The sequence below is a fragment of the Bombus pascuorum genome, chromosome 5 (assembly GCF_905332965.1).
Source record: "Bombus pascuorum chromosome 5, iyBomPasc1.1, whole genome shotgun sequence".
Taxonomy (NCBI): domain Eukaryota; kingdom Metazoa; phylum Arthropoda; class Insecta; order Hymenoptera; family Apidae; genus Bombus; species Bombus pascuorum.
In genome coordinates, this window is record NC_083492.1 from 12,133,585 (window position 1) to 12,160,541 (window position 26,957).

The 26,957-nt window shown below is 31.9% G+C and overlaps 2 protein-coding genes across 7 annotated transcripts in view; both read right to left on the minus strand.

Annotated features, from left to right (window-relative positions):
• Positions 1 to 26,957, minus strand: part of LOC132907530 (palmitoyl-protein thioesterase 1-like) — a 72,675-nt gene that overhangs the window by 45,518 nt on the left and 200 nt on the right. For 3 of the 4 annotated variants that reach the window (XM_060960709.1, XM_060960711.1, XM_060960710.1), the window contains exons 2-7: positions 26,732 to 26,805; positions 16,586 to 16,739; positions 15,437 to 15,546; positions 14,869 to 14,996; positions 13,823 to 13,981; positions 12,463 to 12,580 (exon numbers count right to left, since the gene is read on the minus strand). In XM_060960709.1, coding sequence (XP_060816692.1) covers positions 12,463 to 12,580; positions 13,823 to 13,981; positions 14,869 to 14,996; positions 15,437 to 15,546; positions 16,586 to 16,694 — 624 coding nt within the window. In that variant the 5' untranslated portion in view covers positions 16,695 to 16,739; positions 26,732 to 26,805. Of the gene's footprint in view, positions 1 to 9,034; positions 9,394 to 9,633; positions 9,793 to 12,462; positions 12,581 to 13,822; positions 13,982 to 14,868; positions 14,997 to 15,436; positions 15,547 to 16,585; positions 16,740 to 26,731; positions 26,806 to 26,957 lie in introns of those variants that run through there. The other variant, XM_060960714.1, reaches the window with a different exon arrangement.
• LOC132907531 (trans-1,2-dihydrobenzene-1,2-diol dehydrogenase-like) overlaps positions 1 to 26,957 on the minus strand; it is a 216,956-nt gene that overhangs the window by 2,416 nt on the left and 187,583 nt on the right. The gene's annotated exons all lie outside the window — the stretch shown is intronic.

Sequence of the window (26,957 nt, forward strand, 5' to 3'; positions counted from 1 at the left end):
TGGCAACCCTATAATTCAATAAATGTATATCGAATCAAAATGTAAATCGGAACGAACTTCCCGAGTGACCCAATATAACGATTAGTGTTAATATTACCTTGTACATTATGCCGATTGCTTCTCTTTTTTAATTTCAAATCTTTTTCAAATGTCATAATTAGACTGCGGATATTTATGCGCATTTAGGCGTTTGTGAATATACTTTAGAAAATAGAATCTACTAAATGTTACATGTAATAAATACTCTATTTTAAATATTTCATATATTTTTGTATGTATTGCACGCATTTTTACATCTTGAAATTTCTCATAAATGCAGAAAAATTCACAGCCTAATCATAGTTTTTTATTAAAAACTGATATTTCCTATAGCTACTTTTAATATTTCTATTTTACGAATCATAATTTTTAATATAAAATTAATACTCAAACGATAGGCAAACTAGAATTTTGTAATACATGTTGTAACGCATTTACATCATCGCCAAAAATTGCACGATATTGGAAAGTGTTCCGCTTAATTTGCACGGCTTAATATAATTACCGTACGGTAAAGAAAAAATTACACAGTACCTAAAAGTCAACTACAGAATTATCTAAATTCTTAACAGTATTTATTTACATTATATCAATATCCGTATTACAATTCGTGTGAATATACATACCTATGCGTATTGACGTATGTAGGTATGTGACATCGCTAATGACAAACCAACTTTATAATTTGTATAATTTGAAACTCCAAAAACTATATAAAACAAACCTTAAAAACTTGTATCTACATCAATAATACATCGTTCTATAATGTATAATATCGTATAATGGAGCGTTGAATCTTCCCAATGCTACCTATTCTTTAAAATATGCATAATCGAGTGTGAAGAGGTGTCATTTTAGCGCTAAACGTCATTATTATCGAAAATAAAGAAGGTAATTTCAAGACATGTCACCCGTTAGATATGCCTACAGATATACTGATACGACAAAGAATTGATACGTTCCTTTCGTAAACGTCTCTCTTTTTTTCTTTCTCTTTCTCCTTTTCGAGCAAGAGTACCGATAGACCGACAATGGAGCACATCTGTAGGTACCACGAAACAATGGCTACCGAGATTGTGGAACCTATTGCGGATAGTATTCCATAATATACCCTGTTGTTTCCGCTCCCTCGGATAGAGCTACCAGTGTGCTCGATGAAAATATATGGCCCTCTTTCCAAGGTCTATCTAAACTGACACTATCTACGCTTGTTATTTCTTCGCAAATTTTCTTTACACTCTCATTTTTAATTTCCGGTTCCTATCGTCATTGATACTGAGTATTAAGTTCGAGTCGAAATTGCAATTACAACCACGACATTGTACCTACGATAATCTATGATATATTATATAATATTTATATTATATAATTATTAATATTTCTTTATATGAAAACAATTGTATCATACATTATGATATTATTATAGAAACGCAATAAAGATATAAACTTGTTAAAAAGTTTATTATGCGGTTTTAACAAAATTTACGATGAGTACATTATAATTTAAAATTGTTTAATAAGACTTTCTCTGAGGTGATGTTCAATTCGCTCCTAAAATATTATTGTCAATATTTAAGGTTCTCAAGGTTATCATAAGTAAGTGACCCTCCACACTCTAGACGACCAATATACGTATATTGTCAATACAATGTCAATGTCCTTGAATATTGAGAATGATATTAACAATAGTATTGATCGTCTAAACGCTCCTTAACTATTTTAAAGTAGATATATAGTGTAAAGTATATACATATGTATAGCAAACGTTACACATTTTTTATTCGCATATACGTTGAATCAGAATTAGTTTTCTTGTTTTCTATCAATCTCTATTAATTTTTCGAGCATTTGAGTATCCAAAATTCTCTCGTCTTCAGCCATTATGGCTTTGTAATAATGCATTTTTTAAGTAGTTTTGTTAACAATGTGTGCGAGAAACCACTTTTTGCACGTCCTATTGTCTTAACTTCGCTATTGGCTTTAAACATTTACAGTGCTGGACAAAAGTATTGGCACAGCAAGATTGTTATGATACAAATGCTTATAACTATTAAACAAATTGATTTAAACAAAAAACTTTTTGACGTATTTATTTATTATCTATCCTAGTTTATTACATAACAAGAGCAACAATATAAATAAAATAATACGCAAAATAATAACAAAAATATATTTTTTGAACATTTTATGGGTGGACAAAAGTATTGGCACAGTAGAATATTTACGCTTATAACTAATTACATAATAAACTTCTAATATTTTGTTGGCAGTCCTTTTCTTTTAAGGACTTCCTTTAATCTTCTTAATTATAACACTCGATCAGTGAAACTGGAGACTTCAGTTATTAAACAACAAAAAACCAAGAAAGAGTAATAATGTCTAGAAAAACGAAAGAAACCACAATTGAAGAAAGAAAAATAATATTAAATTTATATAAGATGAATAAATCTTACAACGAAATTGCACAAATCATAAACAGAAGTCGTTTTACTGTGCGTTCAGTCATAAAACGCTTTAAAAGTGAAGAAAATCTAGAGAATCAAATTAGGAGTGGTCGCCCTTCTAAGGTAACAATTCGAGAAAAAAGGAAAATCGTAAATATTGTAAAGAAGGATCCAAAAACTAATTCGACTGAAATTGCTTCGATGTTAAAAGCTGAGTGTGAAAAAGAAGTAAGTACCAAAACTGTACGTAGGGTATTGAAGGATGCCGGTTATTCTGCCCGTGCAGCACGAAGAAAGCCCTACATCAGTAAAATAAACCAAAAGAAAAGAGTGGAATTCGCGAAAGAGTTTGTTACGAAAGATACTGATTTTTGGGAAAAGATCATGTTTTCAGATGAAAGTAAGTTTAATATTTTTAAATCTGACGGCAGAATATTAGTATGGCGAAAACCCAACACAGAGATGGACGAACTGAATCTGCAAGCCACCATGAAACATGGGGGTGGTGGTTTAATGGTGTGGGGATGTATGGCATCATCGGGTGTAGGAGAACTTATATTCATTGATGAGATAATGGATAAATATGTATATTTAAATATACTCAAGCAAAATCTTTTGAAAAGTACTCAAAAATTAAACCTCCCCAGGGATTTCTATTTTCAGCAGGATCGAGATCCTAAACATATGGCGTATATTGTTCGTCAGTGGATAATATATAATACTGCCCACACATTAAACACACCACCTCAAAGTCCCGATATGAATCCCATTGAGCACGTGTGGAACGAATTGGAAAAAAGAATTAGGAAACATAATATCACAAGCAAGTCTGAACTGAAGAAAGTTCTTCTGCAGGAATGGAGCAATATTGTACCTGAATTCACTAAAAAATTAGTCCACTCGATGCCCAGAAGATTAAAGGAAGTCCTTAAAAGAAAAGGACTGCCAACAAAATATTAGAAGTTTATTATGTAATTAGTTATAAGCGTAAATATTCTACTGTGCCAATAGTTTTGTCCACCCATAAAATGTTCAAAAAATATATTTTTGTTATTATTTTGCGTATTATTTTATTTATATTGTTGCTCTTGTTATGTAATAAACTAGAATAGATAATAAATAAATACGTCAAAAAGTTTTTTGTTTAAATCAATTTGTTTAGTAGTTATAAGCATTTCTATCATAACAATCATGCTGTGCCAATACTTTTGTCCAGCACTGTAGGTATGATAGCTGGAATTTATACAGCTAGCATCAAACTTAATCCAAACCTTGTGGAATTCTAAGCAAAAGATATAGGTGAAATGAGCAACTATTCAAGTGTACTTAAACTCTGTAATTAAAATTTTTAATCCCCAAGATAATCTTAGTTACATTGTGTATTTAATATACAGGATGAATAACGTAATTTAGTCACCTTGAATATCTGGAGTTGTCTTTAACGATAGGAAAAAATATCGCAGGGAAAGAATGTTTGGTTCGAAAGGACAAATATTACGAAGAACAAAAATCTTTTCTCAAGATCATATTTCAATGTGACCCATGTTTTTCTAAAGGGGAATACATATTTTTATCATCATACCATGATAACCGAGATCAAAATCAATCCATCGCGTGTTTTACCTATAATACTATAACTATCGCGTGATCTTGAGTACAAAACATTTAAAAATTCAACAAACGCATGGAAAGGTATATGTACGACACCTTAGAGGCGTTCAATGAAAACTAATCGGCATGCATAGTTCTGAACACCATCGTCAAAAGGACCTTAAGAGAAGTAGATACTTATCTACATATCATGACAACTCGTAATACAGAATTAGTTGAACGCTTAAAAGAGACATTTCATCTTTCGATACAGAATCGTTGTAAGAACCATTCAAATATTTGAGAGAATCATTTCGACTCTCCACAATGTCTTACCCTATGTCCTAGCTGGGACTTTCACAATGACAAGGCAACCAACCGAAACAATTGATCGTACAACGATATGGTTACAAGAGTAGTGTTCATAGACACGTTAGTCGCACGTCGCATGGCGACAGAGAAAAGGATAGCAAGTTGGCCGTGCCACGATCCAATGTGACGTAAAAAGAGCAACGTAGGAAAAGAAAGATTCAATCACCAGCGATCGCTTTATGTGAAAATAAACATTGACCTGAGCCGGGCATTGGACACTGGGCAGTGGGTAGTTGAGAGGGTCGCACAGCGTGACCGCACAATAAGGTTCCCTTTCGTCTTCATATCAGTGAAACGACGCTAATGCAACGACGAATCCTTTTTATTTTGAAATCTTTTGTTAAAAAAGATAAATTATTTTTTCATTAACACATCGATGAGATTTTTCTGATTAAAATGGAAGGACATTTAAGATCATAGAATTTCACACAAAATTTCATTAAATAAATTAATCGTTGTGGAACTGGGAGAGAAACGATGAGACCGATAAGTACACTTAATTCAAGAAATTTCAATACAACGCAGAATGCAACTACAGCTTCAACTTAACCCCTTCCCGCGCTTTAACGAGTCTGACTCGTGATGAAGATTTTGGCCCATACATGAATATCACGAGCCAGGCTCGTGAACAGATAGATAGCCCGGAGAGTCCGAACAGACGGCCTTCGCGTGGATAAGATACGAACCATTGTCGATGAGCTTTTCCTAACGAGACCGACGGAGAATTTCATGAGAATTGACGGGAGTATCAACATGACGAAGGGGACTGCGTGATCACGGAGGAAGCTTTACTGGATGCCGGAGCTAGGATAAACTCTAACAAAGCGGTGGGCGTGGATGGCATACCAGGAGATCAAGGAGTTAGTTGAAAAAAGGACAGATAAGAGTGTTGACAGTCATGAACATGCAAATTTTAGCCGGACACGGGATTTTTAGAATGTGTATCGAAAGACAATTAACAAGGAGGATCACTCGAGATATTGGGATTGTAACACCGATGGTGACAATGCGGAGCATGCGTTGCTCCACTGCCCTAGTAACCAAAAAAGAGGACGATTGGATTTACGTTCCAAGCGTTTTCCAAGAAGATCATGCAAGAAAGACGAGTGCAAGAGAAGATTGTGGGAAGGAAGAAAAGACAAGCTAGTCGACTGAATTGAGAAGATCGAATTAGTGAGGGATACTCACTAAAGGCCAACCCTGAAGTAATATTGAAAGGCGTGAGAGGTGGATAGATCGATGATAGTGCTATTGCTGCTCGTGAAGAAAAAACCGTAGTAAAGTGCCAGGATTTGAACCTGGTCTTGAACGTTCGTAACCAACGGCGCTAACCACAGCTCTACCGTCGTCCGGTCGAGGGTAGAATCTTTGTGTAGCAAGCCACGGGACAGAACTCGTTGGAAAGTTTGCTGTCGAGTGCCGCTACAGGCGATTCGGGGGTTGATTCCTGTACCATAAGAGGAGCGGATAGAGGAGGGGTTTTTAGTGGGTATGGCGACTTCCGCCGAGTCCCACATACTCAATAACTGAGTATGCGTTATAGCATTTTCCCCTCCTCAAGGAAAAAAAAGAAAAAGGCTCGCGAACAGATAGTTGGGCCAAACATAATTATCACGAGCCAGGCTCGCGAACTGAAAGTCGGGGCCCAAAAATAAACATCGTAATATAACGATCGTAATTGAATGTTAGTTCCTATCAGTACACCACGAAAGTTAATCGCGATTCTTATAATTGCTGTTACAAAGCAGTTTAGTTATTGAAATTTAATAAACCCCTACAAAATGTAAAATACAACAGTTTTAAATGAAAGCAATTACAACGAATCCAGTGATAGTGACGTGTTTGTGCCAATCAGAAAGCGTGCAAGGCGTATGATTAGATGAGAGCAGTAAAGAGGAAGGTACGATGCGTCAATCGTGGATTTGGCAGAAAGTAAAAAACACACCAATAGTTTGGAAGTATTCTGAAACTCATGGCATAAAAGCTTTTGTTTTAAATAATTTAAGCGAGGATCCAAAAATGTTAGACCTATTTTCTATTATATTTGATAACAAACTTTGGGAAATACTTGTTACGGAAACAAATCGCCTCGCACATCAGACAATGCACGACGAGCGTAAAAGACTGAAAGTGGACGACACTTGGTATCCTGTTACATTAGACGAAATAAAGGCCTACTATGCACTGTGTATTTTGAGGGGTCAAGTAAAAAAATCAAATATCCAACTGTATTGAACTATAAGAGCAGTAGTAGAAACGCCAATATTTAGAAAAACAATGCATTTTAAGAGATTTCGGCAAATTTCGAGATTTTTACATCTTTCTGATAATAAAACTGCTGATAGTAATGACCGACTTCGAAAGATAAGACCTATCATCAACCTCTGGAATGAAAAATTTAAAGAAATTTACACATCCAATGAATATGTCGGTATAGATCCTTGATGAAATATAAAGGGCGTTTAGCGTATAAACAATTCAATTCGTCGAAAAGAGCTCGATTTGAATTAAAAATTTACAAATTGTATGAGGCAAGTACCGGTTTCTGTCATAGATCTAAAATATATGTCGGTCAGGACAAAATTGATCGAAATGATAGTGCATCGGAGAACGTTGTGATAGAGTTATCAAAATCTATAATAAACAAGGAATATACTTTGTTTCTGGACAAGTGGTACAGCCGACCTCTTTAAAATTACACCAGAAAAAGACTAACGTTTTCGGGACAGTACGTAAGAATAGGAAAAATATGCTAAAAGATATTCGAAAACGTATTTTGAAGAAAGGAGAATGTGTGTGGGAGTGTTGCAATAATTTGATAAGCTCTGAGATGGAAGGTCAAACACGACGTGTATATGATATCAAAGAAACAGGAAACAGATGGTTGTAGAGATGGTTGAGCAATTAGACAAAGAATTAAAAAAAGTAATGAAGCCTAAATGTATCCTGAAATATAACAAGGGTATGAGAGCAGTTGATCATCGAGATCAGATGTTATCCTGTTTCCCAATCATGAGAAAAGTCATCAAAGGATACCGAAAACTTTTCTTTTACATGTCAGATATGGCTCTGTTCAATATCTATATTACGCATAAAACAATGCACAAAAAATCGAAAAAGGAGACTTATGTTGATTACCGAATAAACATAGCAGAGGCAATTTTGCAAAATGTCGAATTACCGGACTACAAAACGCGTAGGAAATATAAATCAAAAGAACCTCTTCGACTCTAAGCACGATATTAGGCTCATTTCCCAAAAAATATCGATCCGACGCCTCGAAAGAAGCATCCAACAAGGATGTATAAAGTTTGTTATAAACATAAAATACGAAGCGAAACGAAGAGGGAATACGCGAAATGTAAAGTAGCTTTACATCTGCCAGAGTGTTTTAGGAAGTATCATACCATGAAACGACGTAACATTTGAATGTATTAAGTTGTTGAAAATATAATTATTATAACCTGTCAATTGCAGTGTTATACCACATCAACCACCCCTATTAACCCACAAGAAATAAGGGGATCGACCTGTTCGTGGTGTCGATTATTACAATCGTAACGGAAAGTTACGACTCCCGTTGACGCGCTTCCTCGCGATCGCGTCTCCACGCAACTGGAAGAAAAAACACTGACTATATCATAGGTATTTACATTTCGGCTCATATTGTGACTGTTCTCGAGCATCAATCTGGTTTGTTTACTACACTTTGACGCCTACCGCTTGGGCCCGAGTTTCGTCGTGCTAAATGGCACGAGAAGGGGTTAAACTTTAAATTGCCCGCTAGCGTAAGAAACGTAGAAATTACAAGAATGTTTACTTAGTGCGATCGTGCGCATAAACTTATAGTATGTTCGGCTGTAGACAGCAAAGGGATAACTGTGATCCTTGAATCGGGAGGGCGAAAGGAGACGCTTTGGATTTCGGATTTGTAGTCATTGAAGATAGCACGGTAGCACGTTTCTACTTATCAGAGAGCAAGTCACTATGTTGGTGATCCAACATAATATTGAAAATTCATTGAATAACGACTATCTAAATTCAGTGTCACATCTTTCGACAGTCAACACCGAAATTACTGCAAATCGGTTTGACATACCTTGATTTATTTTTTATAAACTTTATCAGAAGCCTATATCCAAACAATTATGGAACATGGAACACTATACAGTGCGGCATCGTGTGCACATTGCTAAAATTTAGTATAAAAGTTTATTATTATCTATTAACGAACAACATCGTATGATATGACACCGTTAGACCTTTTTCATAGGAATTTTTCCAAAATAGAGTGTACGTTGATAGTCGAGACACGATTGACGAGCTGAAAAACGATGTTATAGTCGCCATTGATGAAATCCAATGCCAGTTATATGAGAATTTAGTGGAAGATCGAGTCAAACGCGTCGAGCTTGTGAAAAAAACTGAAAGAGATCTTAAGTGTGATAGATATTGTGTTCGATATTATTGTAACGAAGTATCTATGAATCTGATGTTAAAATAAAGAAAACAACAAACCTCAAATAATTTGTATTTCGTTTCAAGATGTGACACTCAATTTAGATAACTCCATATTTCAGAAATATAATGATACAAAAATTTATTGATGAATAGGTGTAGCTTTTACAAAAAGTATACATATTTAAATTATTGCGATAGCATCTAATTACAGGAGAAGAATGTGCATTAGTGAAGGGAATACGTAGATACAATAATGATATATGTATTAAGCAAAGATAGTGAAATATCCATATGTATACACGTATATAATATTTGTTTTAAAAAGGTTAATTCTTTATACATTATTTAATGTTATTAATGCTTATAGCAAATATTTTTTTATTATATTATCTACAAACCAGTCTTCCGTAAACTGCAAATGGTTGCCATGTACATTAAGAAAATGAATTCTCCCAGAATCGTGTAACATTTTCAAACCTAAACGATCCTGAAATGTAAAAATTTATTTTCTGATTGAAATTATTCGTTGCAGTTGTATTTTTTGAAATGCAATTGTAACTTCAATTAATTTTGCCAAGTATTCGTTATAACTGAACCTATAACGTTTATTTTTAATCATTATAGCTAAACAAAGATGTTTGTAACCAGACAAAAGCTAAAAAACATTTGTATTTTCAATCATTATTACATTGTAATCCTGTAATGATACCTATATAAAATTCTATACCTTACGATATAAATCGGATTGTTCCAATGTTTGAATTAACGATCCCTGGCCTGGTTTGTAAAAGCCAAATAGTTCCGTTTCTGTAGGCTTGACAATGGTATCATTAGTAAATTTAACTAGTACCATGGTACGTAATCTCTGAAGATTCTCTTTGTACGTCTGAAAAGAAATTTCAATATTATTTAAAGATAAGGTAAAAACGTAATTGGCAACAATTATTATAGGGTATTGGCACACCCTTAGCTCTACTTTACTTCTTAGCAAAGGAATTCACAACTCTAAAGAGACGATTTACTCGCACTCTCTTTTCTCTTTCCTTGTCTCTTTCAGTTTTTGCCATACTTTAGTTTTCATTTTGGGAAACAGAGAATTTCGATAAGCCAATTTGTAACAGAAAATTAAACTACTAAAGATAGATCGAGTAAATGCTCACCTACCCATATGATCATCAATGTTTAAATTTTAAATGGGCGCGTAGTGAAAAGCTAGTGTTTTCAAATTTATCTCAATGCTTTTAAATTGATCGGCATAATAAGATTCATATAATTATTTAAGTAGCTATACAAACTTATACAATGGTATTTCCTTATAGAAAAAGTAGAAGTAACATATATTCCTCTGTGCATAGTTTTATGTAAAAATGACACTGTCCGTTTTTACTACTTCCTCCGGAAAATAAAAATTTATAATGAAACTAAAAAATAAACTAAATCAATTGGAAATTATTGACCGCTTTAGTGCTTAGATGGAAGTTTTAAAAGCGGGCAAGAGTATATTATCATCGTCTATGAAAATATGCTCATTACACTTTACAAAAGAAGATTTTATCCCATCAATTAAGTAGATACTTTTTTTTAATATCTATATTACATTTACAACTGGCTCTGTTAAGCCAGATAAATAACCAATAAAAAAGTAGAAAAATAAGTATGTAATCATAAATTGATGAAAAGTTGGACATAAAATTGATGATTTTTAAAAAGACGTGTAGAAAATTTATCTAAATTTTCTCTTCTAGATAGTCGTAGGCGTCATTTAATTAATTAGAGAAAAGAGCGATTTCATCAATCTTTCAATTTTAAGTTTCGCAATTAATACATTAAGTATAAGGCCTATTATTTACATTAATAACTGTTCAAGCTGTTCTTTTCGAAAGAGATACTACTGAATAGAATAGCTCTGAAAGAACATTTTTTCAATTAAAACAAATCCTGAAATTGTGAAACGCTACTGAGTATATATTTGGAATGTAAATAAATCAGATGATTTAAATAAATGAACAAAGAGACCGAAGGACGTATTTCAGTATTTTGCCATCTTACCACCAGAGGATTGAAATCTGTGCCACGCCTCCATTAGAACAAGTTTATGGGCCTACATATTATGTATAAAAATTAAGCGCAAATCTGCGGAACCCAAACTCGTGTCAGTAAAAGGAAGAAGCGATACGGCACACGCAATAATGGACGATCGCCGATTGGTCATTGAATTTTGTTATCATATTGTTAGAAACATAAATGAAAACTTGTTACCGGTGCAGTCTTATAAAACCGTGCTTGCTACGTCTGTATAATATTAATACAAAAATGTGTACTGAAAAAGGGAAGCTGTAACACTGTATATATAACATAATTGTATATATGCTGATACTTGTATATATAACATTTCTTTCACTGTGTTAATTCCAAACTTCCTTCATTTTTTACACATATACTTTTTGACATCGCAGAATTTTCTACTGTCAATAATTATTGATCTCTTATTACAAATAAAGCAATCGAAAGAAATATATCGTATCTACCGTTTATTTATTGATACACATATATTGTTTTATATATTGATATAGGTATATAGTTACTAAATTGCAATTCGTTCTTCCCACCTTTCTTTATGTAAAATAATAACTTTAATATTAAGCACGTTATGATGTATTCTAAGGATTCAATTTATGTTTTATTTTATAAAAATGATATTTACCAGTCCATTTGAAATAAAGTACTTTTATTTTAATTCCTACGTCCATGACCATGAAACGAGTGCCATTCACTCGAAAAATTTGGCGTAGTAGAAAAAATTGGCGTCCATGTCCGCCTTACATAGCTCCGAAAATAGAAATAAATGACTTTTTGAAATTTTTACAATTTTCCATACTTTTCTAAGTACAATTCAAATACTATAACTAGAATAGAAAAAATACTTGGGCCTCAGTCAGATGTAGAAAATTCGAATTGCGCTTCGGTATTCTAAACTATAATTGAAGGATAAAAGTTTTATAATTATCATGTAGATCGGAAAATTATGTTCTGAATTGAAATTTGAAACAGAATAAAATATTCTGTTAGCAGTAACCTTTTCCTAACTTAGTAGAAAAATGAAAGAAACATTAGCGTGTACAGATACATAAAGTCACATATGAATATGTATGTAAGTACGTATAGTCAAATGCAATTTGAACTTCGGGGGAAATGGATAAAAAAAATGTTTAACACCTGACTTGAGACCCAAGTTTGTTTTCTATTGTAGTTATTTCACTTATATGTATTTAGAAAAAAAAGCCAAAGGTTAAAATAATTACAAAAAACTGTCATTTATATTCATTTTCGGAAGTGCCTATGGCGGACTTTGATGTAATTTTTCCAGCCGATATCAAATTTTCCGAGCGAATAGCACTCATTTTAGTTATTAAGAGATAGAGTAGCAGCTACTAACAAGTAGAACATGCAATAGTTATTTTTTTTTAACTAATAACTCACCTAGGAAACTTCCCTTATTAGATAATTGTCATTTTTTAATACGATAAAGTGTTATGGAGACATATAGATTTCTTACCTCATTAATATAACGCTCGTTATTGATGTCGGCCATAAACATACTTTTCTTTTTATATTCTTCTTCTTGGTATGGATCATGCCAATACGTTGCTTGAATAAATTTTCCTTGAACTGTTCTATAATGAAATAAAATAATTTTATAACGTGAGTAACGAACTGAAATGAAAGTATTTATAAAAGAATATATACTTTATATTTTATATATACTATGTGATAATTATACACACGTAGGTATAAGTTATTGCTATTATATAAAAGTGTAAATTAAATCTTAAGTGTAATGTTAAGTGTAAATTAAATGTTAAGGGAACAATATTACAATCCCTTTCAAATGTATAAGTATAGTGACTACAAAAGGTATTTTATACGTTGTACACTACTTATACTTATTATTACTAATTAATGAGGTCTGACTATATCTAATAAATTTCGTATCACTTAGTAATTGATAAAAAATTGATACTATACAAATGAAATGTAAAACTTTATAAAAAAAAAAACGCTTTATTGGTAAAAGAGGTACGTATAACTACGGTAATTATTTAGAGAGCTATCTTGGATTTTGATGATTTTTTTGATATGTTATCGAGAACATGATTCTGAACAACTTTCATCTATAAGTGTAACCGCCGTCCGGTCTTATTTTACGAAAGATTTGCAAAAAGCTGTCAGTAACATTATAATGAATTCTGCCGATAATTGTGCGTTCGTGATAGCGTATGGGAACGTAAAAGGAATCTTTTGTCTATCACTGATGACCTGTATCGCGTTGAACGTGTTAATGACTCGATCTCATAGCAGCTTTTTCAGTCTTTATATCTTCCGAAAACTTTAATACGTTGAATGCGTAGAAATAATTACTTCTAAATATCAACTCGGGATAGCTCCATTAAACAACAAACACATGATAAACCAAAATAACTGCAAAATGGTACGCTAAAGCCCACTATCCATGAAACGTCGCATTGATGCTAACAGTACGTTCCCATGCAGTGGTCGTTATAAAGTAATGTGCAGCTCTCCATGAAATAGCAGCGAACTTTTTTGTCATGACAATTGGAGTTAACATTATCAGTAGTTAGTACAGAAGCATAGATACGTTACAGCAATAAACGATCCACTTATGCTTCTATGAGGCGACGCTTCATGAACAGTGAACCTAACAGATACAGAAAACAAAAATTAAATATGTAACTTCTAAAATCAACGAGTTGGGCATCAAAATGCTGAAATTGTTAATTTGCAACTTAGTATTTGTTATGATTGTGCACGACTTTACGGGTTACCTATTTAAATTAATATTATGTAGGTATGTAAGACATTGTAAGAAAACAAAAGTAAAAATTAAAAATCAATACTGTAAGTAAGCTCCATATTTGATCATGCGAGTTATATAGTTGCAAATCTTAGGTTTCAATGTTCCGCAATTTGGCAATCCGAAAACGCCTTGATGTTGACCACCCAAGGAGATGAAATTCTTAACTGGAGGATTGGGGCATCTTTGAATTACGGCTCTCCTGTAATATATCAAACATTAAATGATCATTCCAATATCATCTTTGTACGTAACACATCTGTTATTGTTATATGTAAAATTGAATTTACTTTAGAAATGCAAATATTTCTTTCAAGTTTCGTTAACCTGTTAAAAAATTTATTGAACTTGTTTTGTTTTAAGTCATATTATCGTTAGTCCAAATACCACTTATTGGGTGATTACGATAAATACAACCTTCAAATTATTTATGTATGTATTCATATAAGAGAATCAAGACTGTAATACTGACTAGGATTAGTGTAGGTATACATATATACATACATACATATATACGTATATATGTACTTATATATGTAAATCTGCTCGTACATATCTGCTTGTATATGTACAATGTGCAGGGTACACTGAAAGTAAGTGTCATGCCCGCCACATCGTGAGTCTACGTCTTTGAACGCCTCCTACATCTTAAAATTCAGCATGAAATTTTTTTATTGTATCGCATAGTACTTGTAACGAAGAACAACTTTGCAAAAAGAACTATAGGTCGCACTTCAACCGTTCTCTTGAAAAATAATGTTAATGTTCCATTGTCCCTTGCACTAACATTATTTATGTTATGCTTATATTTATATTATGTTTATATTATGTATTATATTAATGAATCATAATTGATTTTCTCGAAAACGAAGCCTTGTATTAAAAACTGTCATTCTACACTTTTGATACTTTTACACGATACAATTACCGACCTTGGCTTATTGCATGATTTTCAATACATATATTGAATGTATATTATTTAATAGATATCTTCTATCTGGGAAATACAATAATAAACTCCTTTTACAGATAGATCACACCTTCCATCAAATACCTAATTTTGTTAATTTTCTCATAAGTAATACTTACAGAAATTGAGCACCTTGAGAAAATCCAATTGCATTATAACCGTTTTTAAGACGTTCATTTTTCGACAATTGTTGACAAACTTCTTGTATCTGCTCATTAATATTTCCAAAGTAACTATTTTCAACATCCTAAAATATTATAATAAAGTGTCAATAAACATTTAGCTTGCTGCCTAAAAAAACATCGGTTATTGGAACATCACTGGCTAGTAATTATTAAAAAGCAAAAATGAGATAGGTAAACATACAGTAACTAGCATTAATATTCGAACACTTATAGAATTTTCAAACATTATCTAACAGATTTATCTCATCCTTTCTTAGTTAGAAGAAGTATATACATTAAAGAAATAAAATATATGTTTCTATCGACTACGATAGTTGGTAGATTATAAATCCTTTCAAACATGAGTTAAATGATGTCGAGAAGGGCACAATTTGATGTTACTGCAACTTTTTAACCATCTAGTTTAGATTATTCAAAATTCAAAAAATATGTATCTATTTATGTATAATAAACTTAAGATACTATTATTATATAAGTAATTAAAAATTACAAAAATACCTACCTCTATTTCATTATTTCCCAATCGAATGGAATACACATAAATGTTAGGTATTCTATTCTCTATCAATTTTTTTATTCCTCCCAAACTAAATGAAAAGCAGCAACTGTCTCCTGAAATTATATTATCTTTTAACTATGATATCTAGTATCTATGGTATAAAAACACGTGTTATTATATTTATTATATGAAAAATTAAAAATTAATGCTATTATAAAAAATGTTAATTACTGTATGCTATCATCGTTTTGAAATAGAATAAAAGTAATATAAAAAATTTATAGTAACATTCATCTAATTTATGGTAGTTTAAGAGAAGTGATTTAGAATGCGAGACAGATAAAAAAACTAGTATTTATATTTTCGAATTCTATACGTCAAACTACAAGATTGCAGAAAACAAGACAATAATTTTTGGCTTTCTAAAATAAAATTATGTCAGTCAGTTTCCAGCAGTCGGTTGTATGTAGTTGTATCGATCTGTCAACTTCGAAATTTTATATCTCGATAGTGAATGATGCGAAAGACACAAGTTCTTAATACATAGATAATAAGTTCTGTTTTGAAAACGTCTCGAAGTCAGTTATAAAAATGTGTAATAAAAGATGTAAGTTCCCGTTTGAAAATTTGAACACGATCTTCGCAGGACGTTTCAAGGTCATCGCAAAATCAAATATACAGGAATATAGTATGTCTCCCGCGATATCATACACTTTTCGTCTGAAGCATCTTTTCGTGCCAGTCATATTTTTCGAGATATTTGGAGTGTTCTCAGATAAATCAATCTGTACAGTAGAACTCCATTTATCCGAACTGACATCCATCATAATGCCCGATTTATCGAATACATATCTTCCTGTTATCTGAATTCAGGCCACATAACGCACTGCTTCTATGAATAATGATTTTTGCCTTATCATGGCATTTGCCTATTTACAAAATTCAGCTTAGCGAAATTCAAACTTAGCTTAACAAATTTCATATATGGAAATTAACTCCGATTACACGAATAATAAACAGCAAAGCTTGGAACTAGTGGGCTCCTATTATCTGATTGATCCAGTTAATCGACACGTCTTGTTTCTTAATTATGTCGGATAAATAGAGTTTTACTATATAGGTACATTGTATAAAAAAGATGAAAAACATTACCCATTCCATGCCATAGAACAACTGGAGGAGAATCAATTTGTACGCCATCAAATTGATATATGTACGAAAAAAAGAATAGTACTAGAATATATTTTCCCATTGTAAACATTATGTAATTCCTTTTATACGAATGGATTGTATGAAACAATTATGCCTATAAAAGAAAGCAGTTATATAGTACTATAAAGAATTATCCTTGCATCGCTATTTAAATCTACCGTTACAAATTAATCTGGATCTACAAAGAAAGTACTACACAGCACTAATTTGACATTTCGCCTTAGACCTTCTCAAATTTCTGTTTCGATGTTCAAAACCTGTCTGTTCTCAAGCCTGTTTTCACTATATCTCTTTCATCAAGAGTATTGGTAAGCGAGAACGATATAGCAAGTTCATGAAGTCGGTCAGTGGTTAAAGTTTACAATTTTTGACGATCACAATAAATAATTAGAGATAAAATAAGTAATTAGAGAATGAGAATTACATTAAACTATATAAAGGTGTAGAGCTGTACTATGTCAACTGAGAACCTGTCCTTACTTTGCGATACTGCAAAGAATTTTCCGAACTAATTAGCTAGGAAAGAATCGAAAAATCAAGTTTTTTAACTAATTGAACGATTGAAACTATGCGTTTTAAAATTGTGTTAAAGTGTAAAGGTTAAACCTTTTTCCTGCATTCATGTGTGCTATAAGAAGCATTTTAAAACATTGATACTATTATAAAACTATTATAAAACTATTATGATTACATTGTTAAAGTTTCAAACAAATCAGAAAATATATATAGAAGTTCCAAGATATGTATAGGAGTATGTAATAACACACAAGTATATTATATTTCGGAGAGGTCACGAAATTGTTTAAACGATCGATTATCTGCTATATTAATATAGGAATAAACCTCAATATTTAATAAGACCCCCTGTTATATCCCTAAAATAGCTATTTATACAGTACACTAATTTTTTATTAAATATATTTGCAATAAATATTCTGTAACTTCTACTAAAGTTGTCCAAAAAGTAATATCTATTTTGCAATAATAATAATACAATTGCATTTTAAAAAGCTTTCTCTATTTATATTTTCAATGCAATCGCTGCTCCTATCTTGACACTTATCGTAACATGAGATGAGCTTTATACGTATATATACGTATTGTACGAAATTATATATGACGAAGGTATACAATATATATATACTGTATGTGTGTGTGTACTGTGTATATGTTTATACACACACAATATAATATATTGTATATATAATATATTGTATATATAAATATATATAAATATATATAATATTCGACATATACAATTTCGATACTTCCACTGCGAATTTACAGTTCGCATAATCATTTTTCAAGCTGTGTCCGTTCCGTATTCTTGCCGTGCCTCAGATTTTAAATGTAAAGTTGAATTTACACTACTTCACTTTGAAGGGACACAAGTTTATACATCATCCGCGCCGTATCCGTTGGTCGTTAATAGACACGACGTGTCCCGAATGCATTTGGTAGTTTGGTAATCTTCAATATTTTTTCTGTTTGCCTAACACAGCACCGACGGCCACAGCCATCTCAACGTGTCTCGTCCGTGCAATACGCTATTTTTTGTAGCGAAGAACACTTGATGCGAAGACTGCGTACCGCCTAATTACATACAGTATTCTTATAGTATCACGCTGAAGAGATTCGTAAAACTTCTGTCCGTGATCTATTAGTCGTTTGTAAAAACGGAATTCTCTTTTTCCTTTACGGTTTCTATAACGGATATACGTTGAATCGGCCTTTTATTCTTTTGTCGCTTTACTTCTTCTTCCTCTTCTTCATCCAAAAGTTATTAGCTAATAGTAATAGCTATCATAGCTAACAATAAGTTTTCAATTGGAAAGAGGTACATCTCGGATGGTCCCCGGTGTAAATATTAACGCATAAACATCCGGACACGGAACGAATACAAAACGAATACGGAACAGATACGGCTTGATTGTGTACAAATGGACTTTAAATCATCGTCTCCTGCGAAGTATTGTCCTTCCAAAAATTCTTTCAATTTTGTAGAAAAACAGTAACTGGCTCGTTTAATGCGTTCAACATTTTTAATGAAATCGCAGGCACTATGCCTTAGGTTTTCTCCCCAGTAATGAGAGATTGGAATGCTTACAATCACATCCTCTACAATCACTGTCGTACTAATGATTCATAATCCTATCATTGTAAACTGTTCGTTTTTTGAATTTCTTTTGCATGAACATTTTTCTGCATTCAAAAAGCGTAACGGTGCGACAATGCTGTAGCATTTCATTTTCGGTGGGATTTTCAATTAGTATCACTAGTTTGAACGCATGAAACAATGACAGTAATAATTACTTAAGCACAAAATTTGCTATGATTAATATATGAATGAAGCTAGTTGATCTTTTAGCATATTCCAGCTTTTTATATGACTTCTATGTACATTACTATGAATTCTATGTGCATTTTCAGGCTAATTTTAAAGCGAATTAATATGATCATGACAGTCGTGTCACATTACGATGTTAACAAATTCTCGGAATGTTTAATATAACATACAATATGGACGTAAAGCTTTTCTATGATAAATGTTTAAATAGAATACTCTTGCGAGTCAGTATATGTACACTTGTACACTAATATACAGTGGCTCACGAAAGTATTCGAACACTCTTAGAATCTTTGAATATATATATGTCGGAGATGAAAGGACACCGAGTCTTCCCTTTGAAATTCTTTGGAAAATCCCCAATATTTTAATCTTTATAAGTTAACCCGATTATAATTGTACGAAATTTGCGATAATGAGCTTGGGCTCGAGGCGACAACTAGTCATCGAACGTAGCCGCGGTTACGGGATGAACGTTTTTATCTAATAGAGGTATAGAGTAATTGTATAGCTCTCCTTAAAAAAAATAGTTATAGCGGCACTCAACAGTAAACATTCCAATGGTTTCTGCCCCGTGGTTCGCCACACGCAGACCCTATTCTTCGGACAAAATAATTACCACATGTCGATACATCTCCACAGTACATGTTCAGCTAGGCTGAGAACCCGCTATAAATCTTAGGGTTTAGTTAACTAAGGTCCTTCAAACGGACAAACAGTCTTTAAATCTATCACCTACTACGGCAAGATACAGGAAATCTGCTTTTCTCACAAACGACGCTTCCCGCTAGCAACTTCCTCTCAAGGGTGACCAGCATCTTTCTCTAGCCACTAACATAGAAATTAACCAATTAACAGCAACATCCATTTCCCTCACTTTCTGAACGAGGGATGTCTTCGACGAATCCGATGATCTCGTGCCCTGAGACACACCCATTCATAGTTTTCCTCTGCAGTATCACCGCGACGGAGAGGAACATTCTCATGCGATCTCGTCAGCGAGTAAAACAATTTTTTTTCAGCCGTCGATTGCCGAAGCGTGAACACGTGTGTGTCTAGTGCCTAGTGCAGTTCACAATACAAGTGACAACCCTCCGTCGAAAGTTTTTTTTTTTTTTTATATTTTATTTTGTTTTTTTTTACAATTTGTCCTGAAGGACATTTGGTAAAGTGTTATATCTCATTGGTAATAAAAAAAATTAAAATAAAAATAAATATAGCATGTGGGTGGCTACCCCCAGCGGGGTGCCAACTTCGTGTTTTCTAAGTTATATCTTTTATGTATCCTCCGTCGAAAGTGAAGTGAAATCAAAATAAAACAAGTGCTTCTAAACTTAATAGTGAATAATCAGACTCTTCTAATCTCCAATCCGAATCATAGCCTCTCGACTAGTTATTTCAATTTGAATTAACTAGCTCGAAGATGGCCCAAACATCTGGAACTAGCTCACTCGACAAAGCTATAACCGCCTTATTATCCCTCCTCCGTGGCAAAAGGACAAACTGTTCCACCTTCCAAACCATACAAATGACAACAAAAAACGCAAGTTAGTCCACTTACAACAGAATTACTAGAATCCAGAAACGACACTATGGATGTAATAGAAACATCACCAAGCCAACAAAGCAAATAACTCCTCCTCCCCCACCAATCTTCATCGATGACGTCATCGATATTCAAAGAATGATCAAGTCCATCGAGAAAGACATTAACAAAGAAGATTATCAACTAAAAATTAAAAACAATCAGGTTAAAATTCTGCCGACAAATCCAGACTCCTATAGAAAACTAACCAAGTTGCTAAAAACCCTGAACGCTAAATTCCACACTTATCAACTAAAATAAGAAAGACCCTTTCGAGTGGTACTACGCAACATTCACCACTCCGCTAACTTAGACGAACTGAAATACGAACTCCAAAATCTTGGCCATGAAGTTACCAATATCAGCAATATAAGACACAGAATCACAAAAAACTCACTATCTTTATTCTTTGTGGATTTAAAGCAAAAGCCAAACAACAAAGAAATATATAATATCAACCGATTAATGAACTCAATAATAAAATTCGAGCCACCTTTTACAAAAAAAGAGATAGTTCAATGTAAAAGCTCCCAGAGATACGGCCACACGGAAAAATATTGCTGCGTCAAATGTGCAGGTCCTCATTCTACAGGTCAATGCACTAAATCAGCAGAAACTCCTACGAAATGTATCTACTGTCAAGGAGACCACCCTGCGAACTACAAAGACTGCTCAGCTTACAAGACCTTAATAACAAGTTAGAAGAATATGGCAGAGTCATAGAATACCCGATGACAAGCACAAACTAAATAATGCAACAAGAAAAATCACTAAAACCCTTAAAAAGTATAGAACGACTGTTTTCAAAAATACCTTGCCAACCTATCCCCCACAGTTGACTCTAACTACTCACTATGGAAGGCATCCAGAAAATTTTCTGAAACCAGCTCTTATGGCTCAATTAGTCTTCCATCCACCTTATCCAAACTATTCGAGAAGATGCTAATGATACGACTCCTTCCACTCTTAGAGGATCTGAAAACACTGCCAGATCACCAATTCGGTTTCCGAAAGCAATATTCTACGATAGAGCAAATTCATCGTTTAACTCACAAAATTACCCAAGACTTAAAAAAGAAAAAATATTGCACTGCGGTATTTCTAGACATTCAACAGACATTTGACAAAGTATGGCATAAAGAACTTTTGTTCAAACTAAAGAAAATCCAACGACACACTTACTTCTCCATCCTAAAATCCAACCTAATCAATAAACAATTCATGGTAAAATACTTAGACGCTCTAACTTCAACATTTCCAATAGAAGCTGGCATACCCCAAGACAGTGTCCTCGGACCCCTGCTGTTCAACATCTACACTGCAGATTTACCAACTTCGACAGGGATAACCACAGCGACATTTGCTGACGATATAACCTTATTAGCCTCGCACTCTGACCCGACAATTACCTCCTTTACTCTCCAGCAAGGTTTCGACTCTATGGAAGAGTAGTTCCACAAATGGCGCTTCAAGGTCAACGAAAACGAATCCAGCCATATAACTTTCACGCTATGAAAACAAACTTGCCTACGAGTGACGATAAACAATATACCTATTCCAGATAAAGAGTCAGCCAGATATCTGGGCATGATTCTAGTCAGAAGATTGACATGGCAACAACATATCTTAGATAAATCCAAACAATTCAAAGCAAAATTTAAAAAATTCTACTGGCTTATCGGCCGACGTTCCAACTTAAACACGCAAAGTAAAATTACATTATACAAGGCCATATTAAAACCTGTTTGGACCTATGGAATCCAACTATGGGGAACAGCAAGTAATTCCAACATAGAAATTCTTCAACGATTCCAATAGAAAACCTTAAGATCCCTAATAGATGCACCTTGGTACGTCACCAACGAAACGATACATCACGACCTCAAGATACCTACAGTCAAAGAAGAATTATCCAAATTCAGCAATAGACACAGCACAAGAATTAAAACAACCACCAAAACCCTCTAATTACTCAACTACTTGACACGTCGGAACAGATCAGTAAGCTAAAAAGACATTACACCTTAGACCTAAGCACTAGATTCAAATAGAATTAAACATACTATAAACACTTATTAATCATGTCATAGTACCACGCCAGATAAATTTACTTAAAATTCTCTAACGAGAATTGATTGTAAAATAAACGCAAATAAAAAAAAACTGGATACTTCACGTTTTTAACCACGAGTCCGACTTAGACTTTGAAGGAAAGTATATTTGCTATCCCGTTGATCGCGGATTCGTGATCGAACCTAAGACCATTATCATTAATGTCTAATCACCACGGTTACTTTTAGATTCTGTAATACTCACACTTGTGCTAATCAACATTACCTCGATTGCGTAACAACGATGGCTACTTCCAGTAAAGATTCATTACACACGCCTAACCCTAATCCTAACTATAACGTTAACCCGACATATATTATACAAAACCACTGTGACATCGTGGCTGATATTTAAGAATACTTTTGTGAAATATTGAGTATTTGCAATCGACACAAAACTATAGTTAGTTCTGCTGCCTTTAATTGTTTATACGTACGCATTACGTATGCATACCTAACAATAAATCATCATATACTACCAAAGAACTAAATTATCAATCTGACTTGATTACAACTTCGTGGTCAACCCGCAAATTTAAAAAAGTGTAAATAAAAAGATCACAAAATATAAAAATATTTTGTTCGTTTATTTAACCGGTGGTCAAATTTGTACAATAAACAATACCTTTTATTGTAGAAATGACTCCACGAATAAAATAAAAGATTAATTCAGAAGTACAATGGTTTATGAAATAAATCTTTTACCACTTAAAAACAAGAAGGAATGAAATTCATATATTTAGCAGTTGCGGAAAATAACAGCTTTTTACGAAGGTAATTTTTGTAAAAATCGACAACTTTAAAATGTTCCCTATTCTCATATAGCATAATATGAACAAAATTAAACATCCAGAAAGAAGAAGTCCGATTAGATTAGATCGGAGTTCTATTTCGGATAGGTTTTGATTAAATCTAGCATCAAATGCAACACGAAATAGCGTCGAAAATTTGTTATGAAGGCAGTTTGCAAATGCATGAATTGTCTGAATTCAAAACTGAGATTTCGTATGTTTATGTTCAGAGTATCTTTTTTCACCTTTGGATAGGGAAGATAAAATATACGTGCAAGAATTACTCATAATCCTCATTACTTACAAAAGGTTCATTACATTGAAGATAATATTCGTAGAAATTTTATTTATTCTATTTTCTACCTTGTTGTAATTACTTAATATAAGAAATAATTACATATTACTTCGATTAATCACTTTATTGAATTAATAGATTTATTAAAAACATCATTCGTTTAACAATATCTAAAAACATACATTATGTGAATAACGGCATTAAGAAACAAAAAACATATTTAGCATTATTTGCAAAATAATGTTTTTATGTTTTGAATAACAATGTTTTCGAGATTAATGATAATTTTAAATAAGGGGAAGTAATAATATTACAATTTCATTTAAAAAACTATATATGTATTTCAATTTCTGAATACATAAAATAAAATAAACTTTTTTCTGGTATTAAGAAATATCTGCTTCTATCTACAATCTAATATTAAAGTTTTACTATATTATAACTGATTATAGTAAAACTTTTTCATATAAAAAGATTTCATATAAATATTTTCTATGTTTTATTCTTCTCCGATCTAATATTATGAAGGTTTAAAAACTGATTATAATTTTTTATGCTTGCAAATTTAACCTACAACAGTAGAATCCTGTCTTAATAAATTAGTTTTAATTTCAAACTCATAAGCTATAATTAATTAAATATGATAAATTTTATAATTATAAGATAATTAATAAAATTTAAAGAAATAAATACAAATGATATAATAAAAATAAATTATTTTTCAAAAAATACATCAACAAAGCTTTTGTGTAATTAATGTTATACTTTGATTTATGTATGTTATTTGATGTACGCATGTAAATGTTAAAACTGACACGTATATATGTATATAATTAAAGTTAAAGTCCTTATATTAAGACTATTATTATCATTTTTTTAATATTTATTGTATTTTTAGGTAAAGATTAGCATAACAAATTTATTTTTACATGATATAAAATTGTTAAGTAGTTGAAAAATATAGACCAAAATGTATATTATAAGTATTATACAGACTGTATAACAGATGTCACTACGCAATGAGTATTTTTAAATTAAAAATTTTAATTCTTATCTTTATAAGACAATGTTAAAAATTTGTATCTTACATAATTGTTTATAAAAAATTTCTTGTGGCTTAAAGCAAGATTAATACTATATAATAATAATGAGCTCCTTTATTATTTACCAATGATTATTTATTGGTATTTTATAGGTTATGCATGGTTATCCTAAAATTTATAACACTACGAAAATTTGGCGTAATCGAAAGAAATATATGTTAAACTATAGCAAGTAATTATACAATTAAACTAAATAATGAAACTTTTGTAATCAATATAAGTTATATAATCATACATATGTATCTACTTACATACATATATCCAACAAGCCGTTTCGGTTTCATGAAATATTGAAAGTTTATTATACTTACGTTTAGATGAACTTTAACTTGATATAGTATGCAGACAATACAAAGTGTAAATAGTATACATATATACATATGTATATTATTGTATATACATATCTAAATAATAATATTAAGTCCTAATTACACGATCATTAAAAAAATAGTGAAACGATGAATAAGGCAAAGATTGAAACTAACCAATGTAAACAGGCTACTTTCACTTTAAAATAATAAAAATTAAACAATTTTACAGATATCATTCTAGTTTTCCCTTGGTCACGAACGTTTCTGATAATCATTTCATATAAAACATTTATATTCATAAGTACTGTTATTGATGTAAGAATACTAATTTACTTTCATTGTAAGATATATGTCATAAATATTAGTTTAATACAATTTTTTACTATTTATATATTGGACTAACGTTGATTTAATGTAGTTTTTATTACTTACATAACATTGATACTACAATAAAATTTGTTTAATTTAATGACAAATATTTTAACATCTTGCTTTTCAATAGATATTGATATCAAATTATGATTCTATTTTGCAATGAAATATTTTCATAATTTCAAAAAAGTATATTGTATGGTTTTACAGTAATAAACATAAAAATCCATTTTATGCAAAATGATATATGTATACTGTATATGTACTCTCAACTATGATTTTTAGAAATAGTCTTTCTAAGAAATAAATTATATTTGCTTGTTATTTGGTATATTAAAAATTATCATATACCAATGTCTTTTTTACTTCCAGTATAGGTGCAACAATCTTTAGCCTAAGTTATTAATGATAGAAAAAAATGAAAGGTTACACAGAGCTATGTAATTTGATATATTTTAAGCAGCCCCAGACTTGCATTTCTAATTTCCATATTCTGGTCGTGTCTCCCTAAAATTATGCATTCACTTTAGGTAGTAAAAAGTCATATTCATTCCAATGCTTTAATTGTTCGATGGATGTAATTAATTCACCCAAATTATAAACAATTTCTTTTGCATAGACAATTTCTAGAAACTCTTCTTTTGCAAGATGCAAACATTTCATTTAAAAATTAATAAACTGGTCAACTAGCGTGAGATGGAACACCATTATCGATTAATTCATTAATTTTTTTATCTAAAATCTAAAGCCAATGTATAATCTTAAAAGAAAGCTTGGCTTAATTAAATGTACAAATGATAGTCCACGGCTGCTTAAATAGTCAAAAAGAAAAAAAAAACGAAAATATGAGATATATAATGGTAGATCTGGGATATCCATTTGCAAAAATCTACAATAGATGTTATTTTCCCTGCATTGGGTTTTTGCAACAGCTTATATGCGATCCATGGTTCCATGGTAAATTTTGTATCCTTATGATAAAATATGATGCAATAAAGAAATTTTGACATTGAATTTCATATCTTGTACATGTGTATATCTTCACCACTTCAAGTAATAAGCAAAAATAATAGATATAAAAATTGTATGATTATATCAAGATAGAAAAAATAATAAATTTTGAAAGTAAAAACAAGAGCATACTAAGATATATATTTATCCTAAAACGCACTATTCCCGGATATTAAATATCATTCCATTTTATTATTTTCATTCCTATCCTTAAAGTCTTTCATGTAAGAAATCCTGAAAAATATTTTATGCGTGTATAATACATATATTAACACCTCTTAAATTATATATTAAGGGAGGCGGACACGAAAAGTAGAATAAACATTGGCTCTTTATATTTTATTACTAACATATCTACACTATAACTATTTATCATAACACTATTC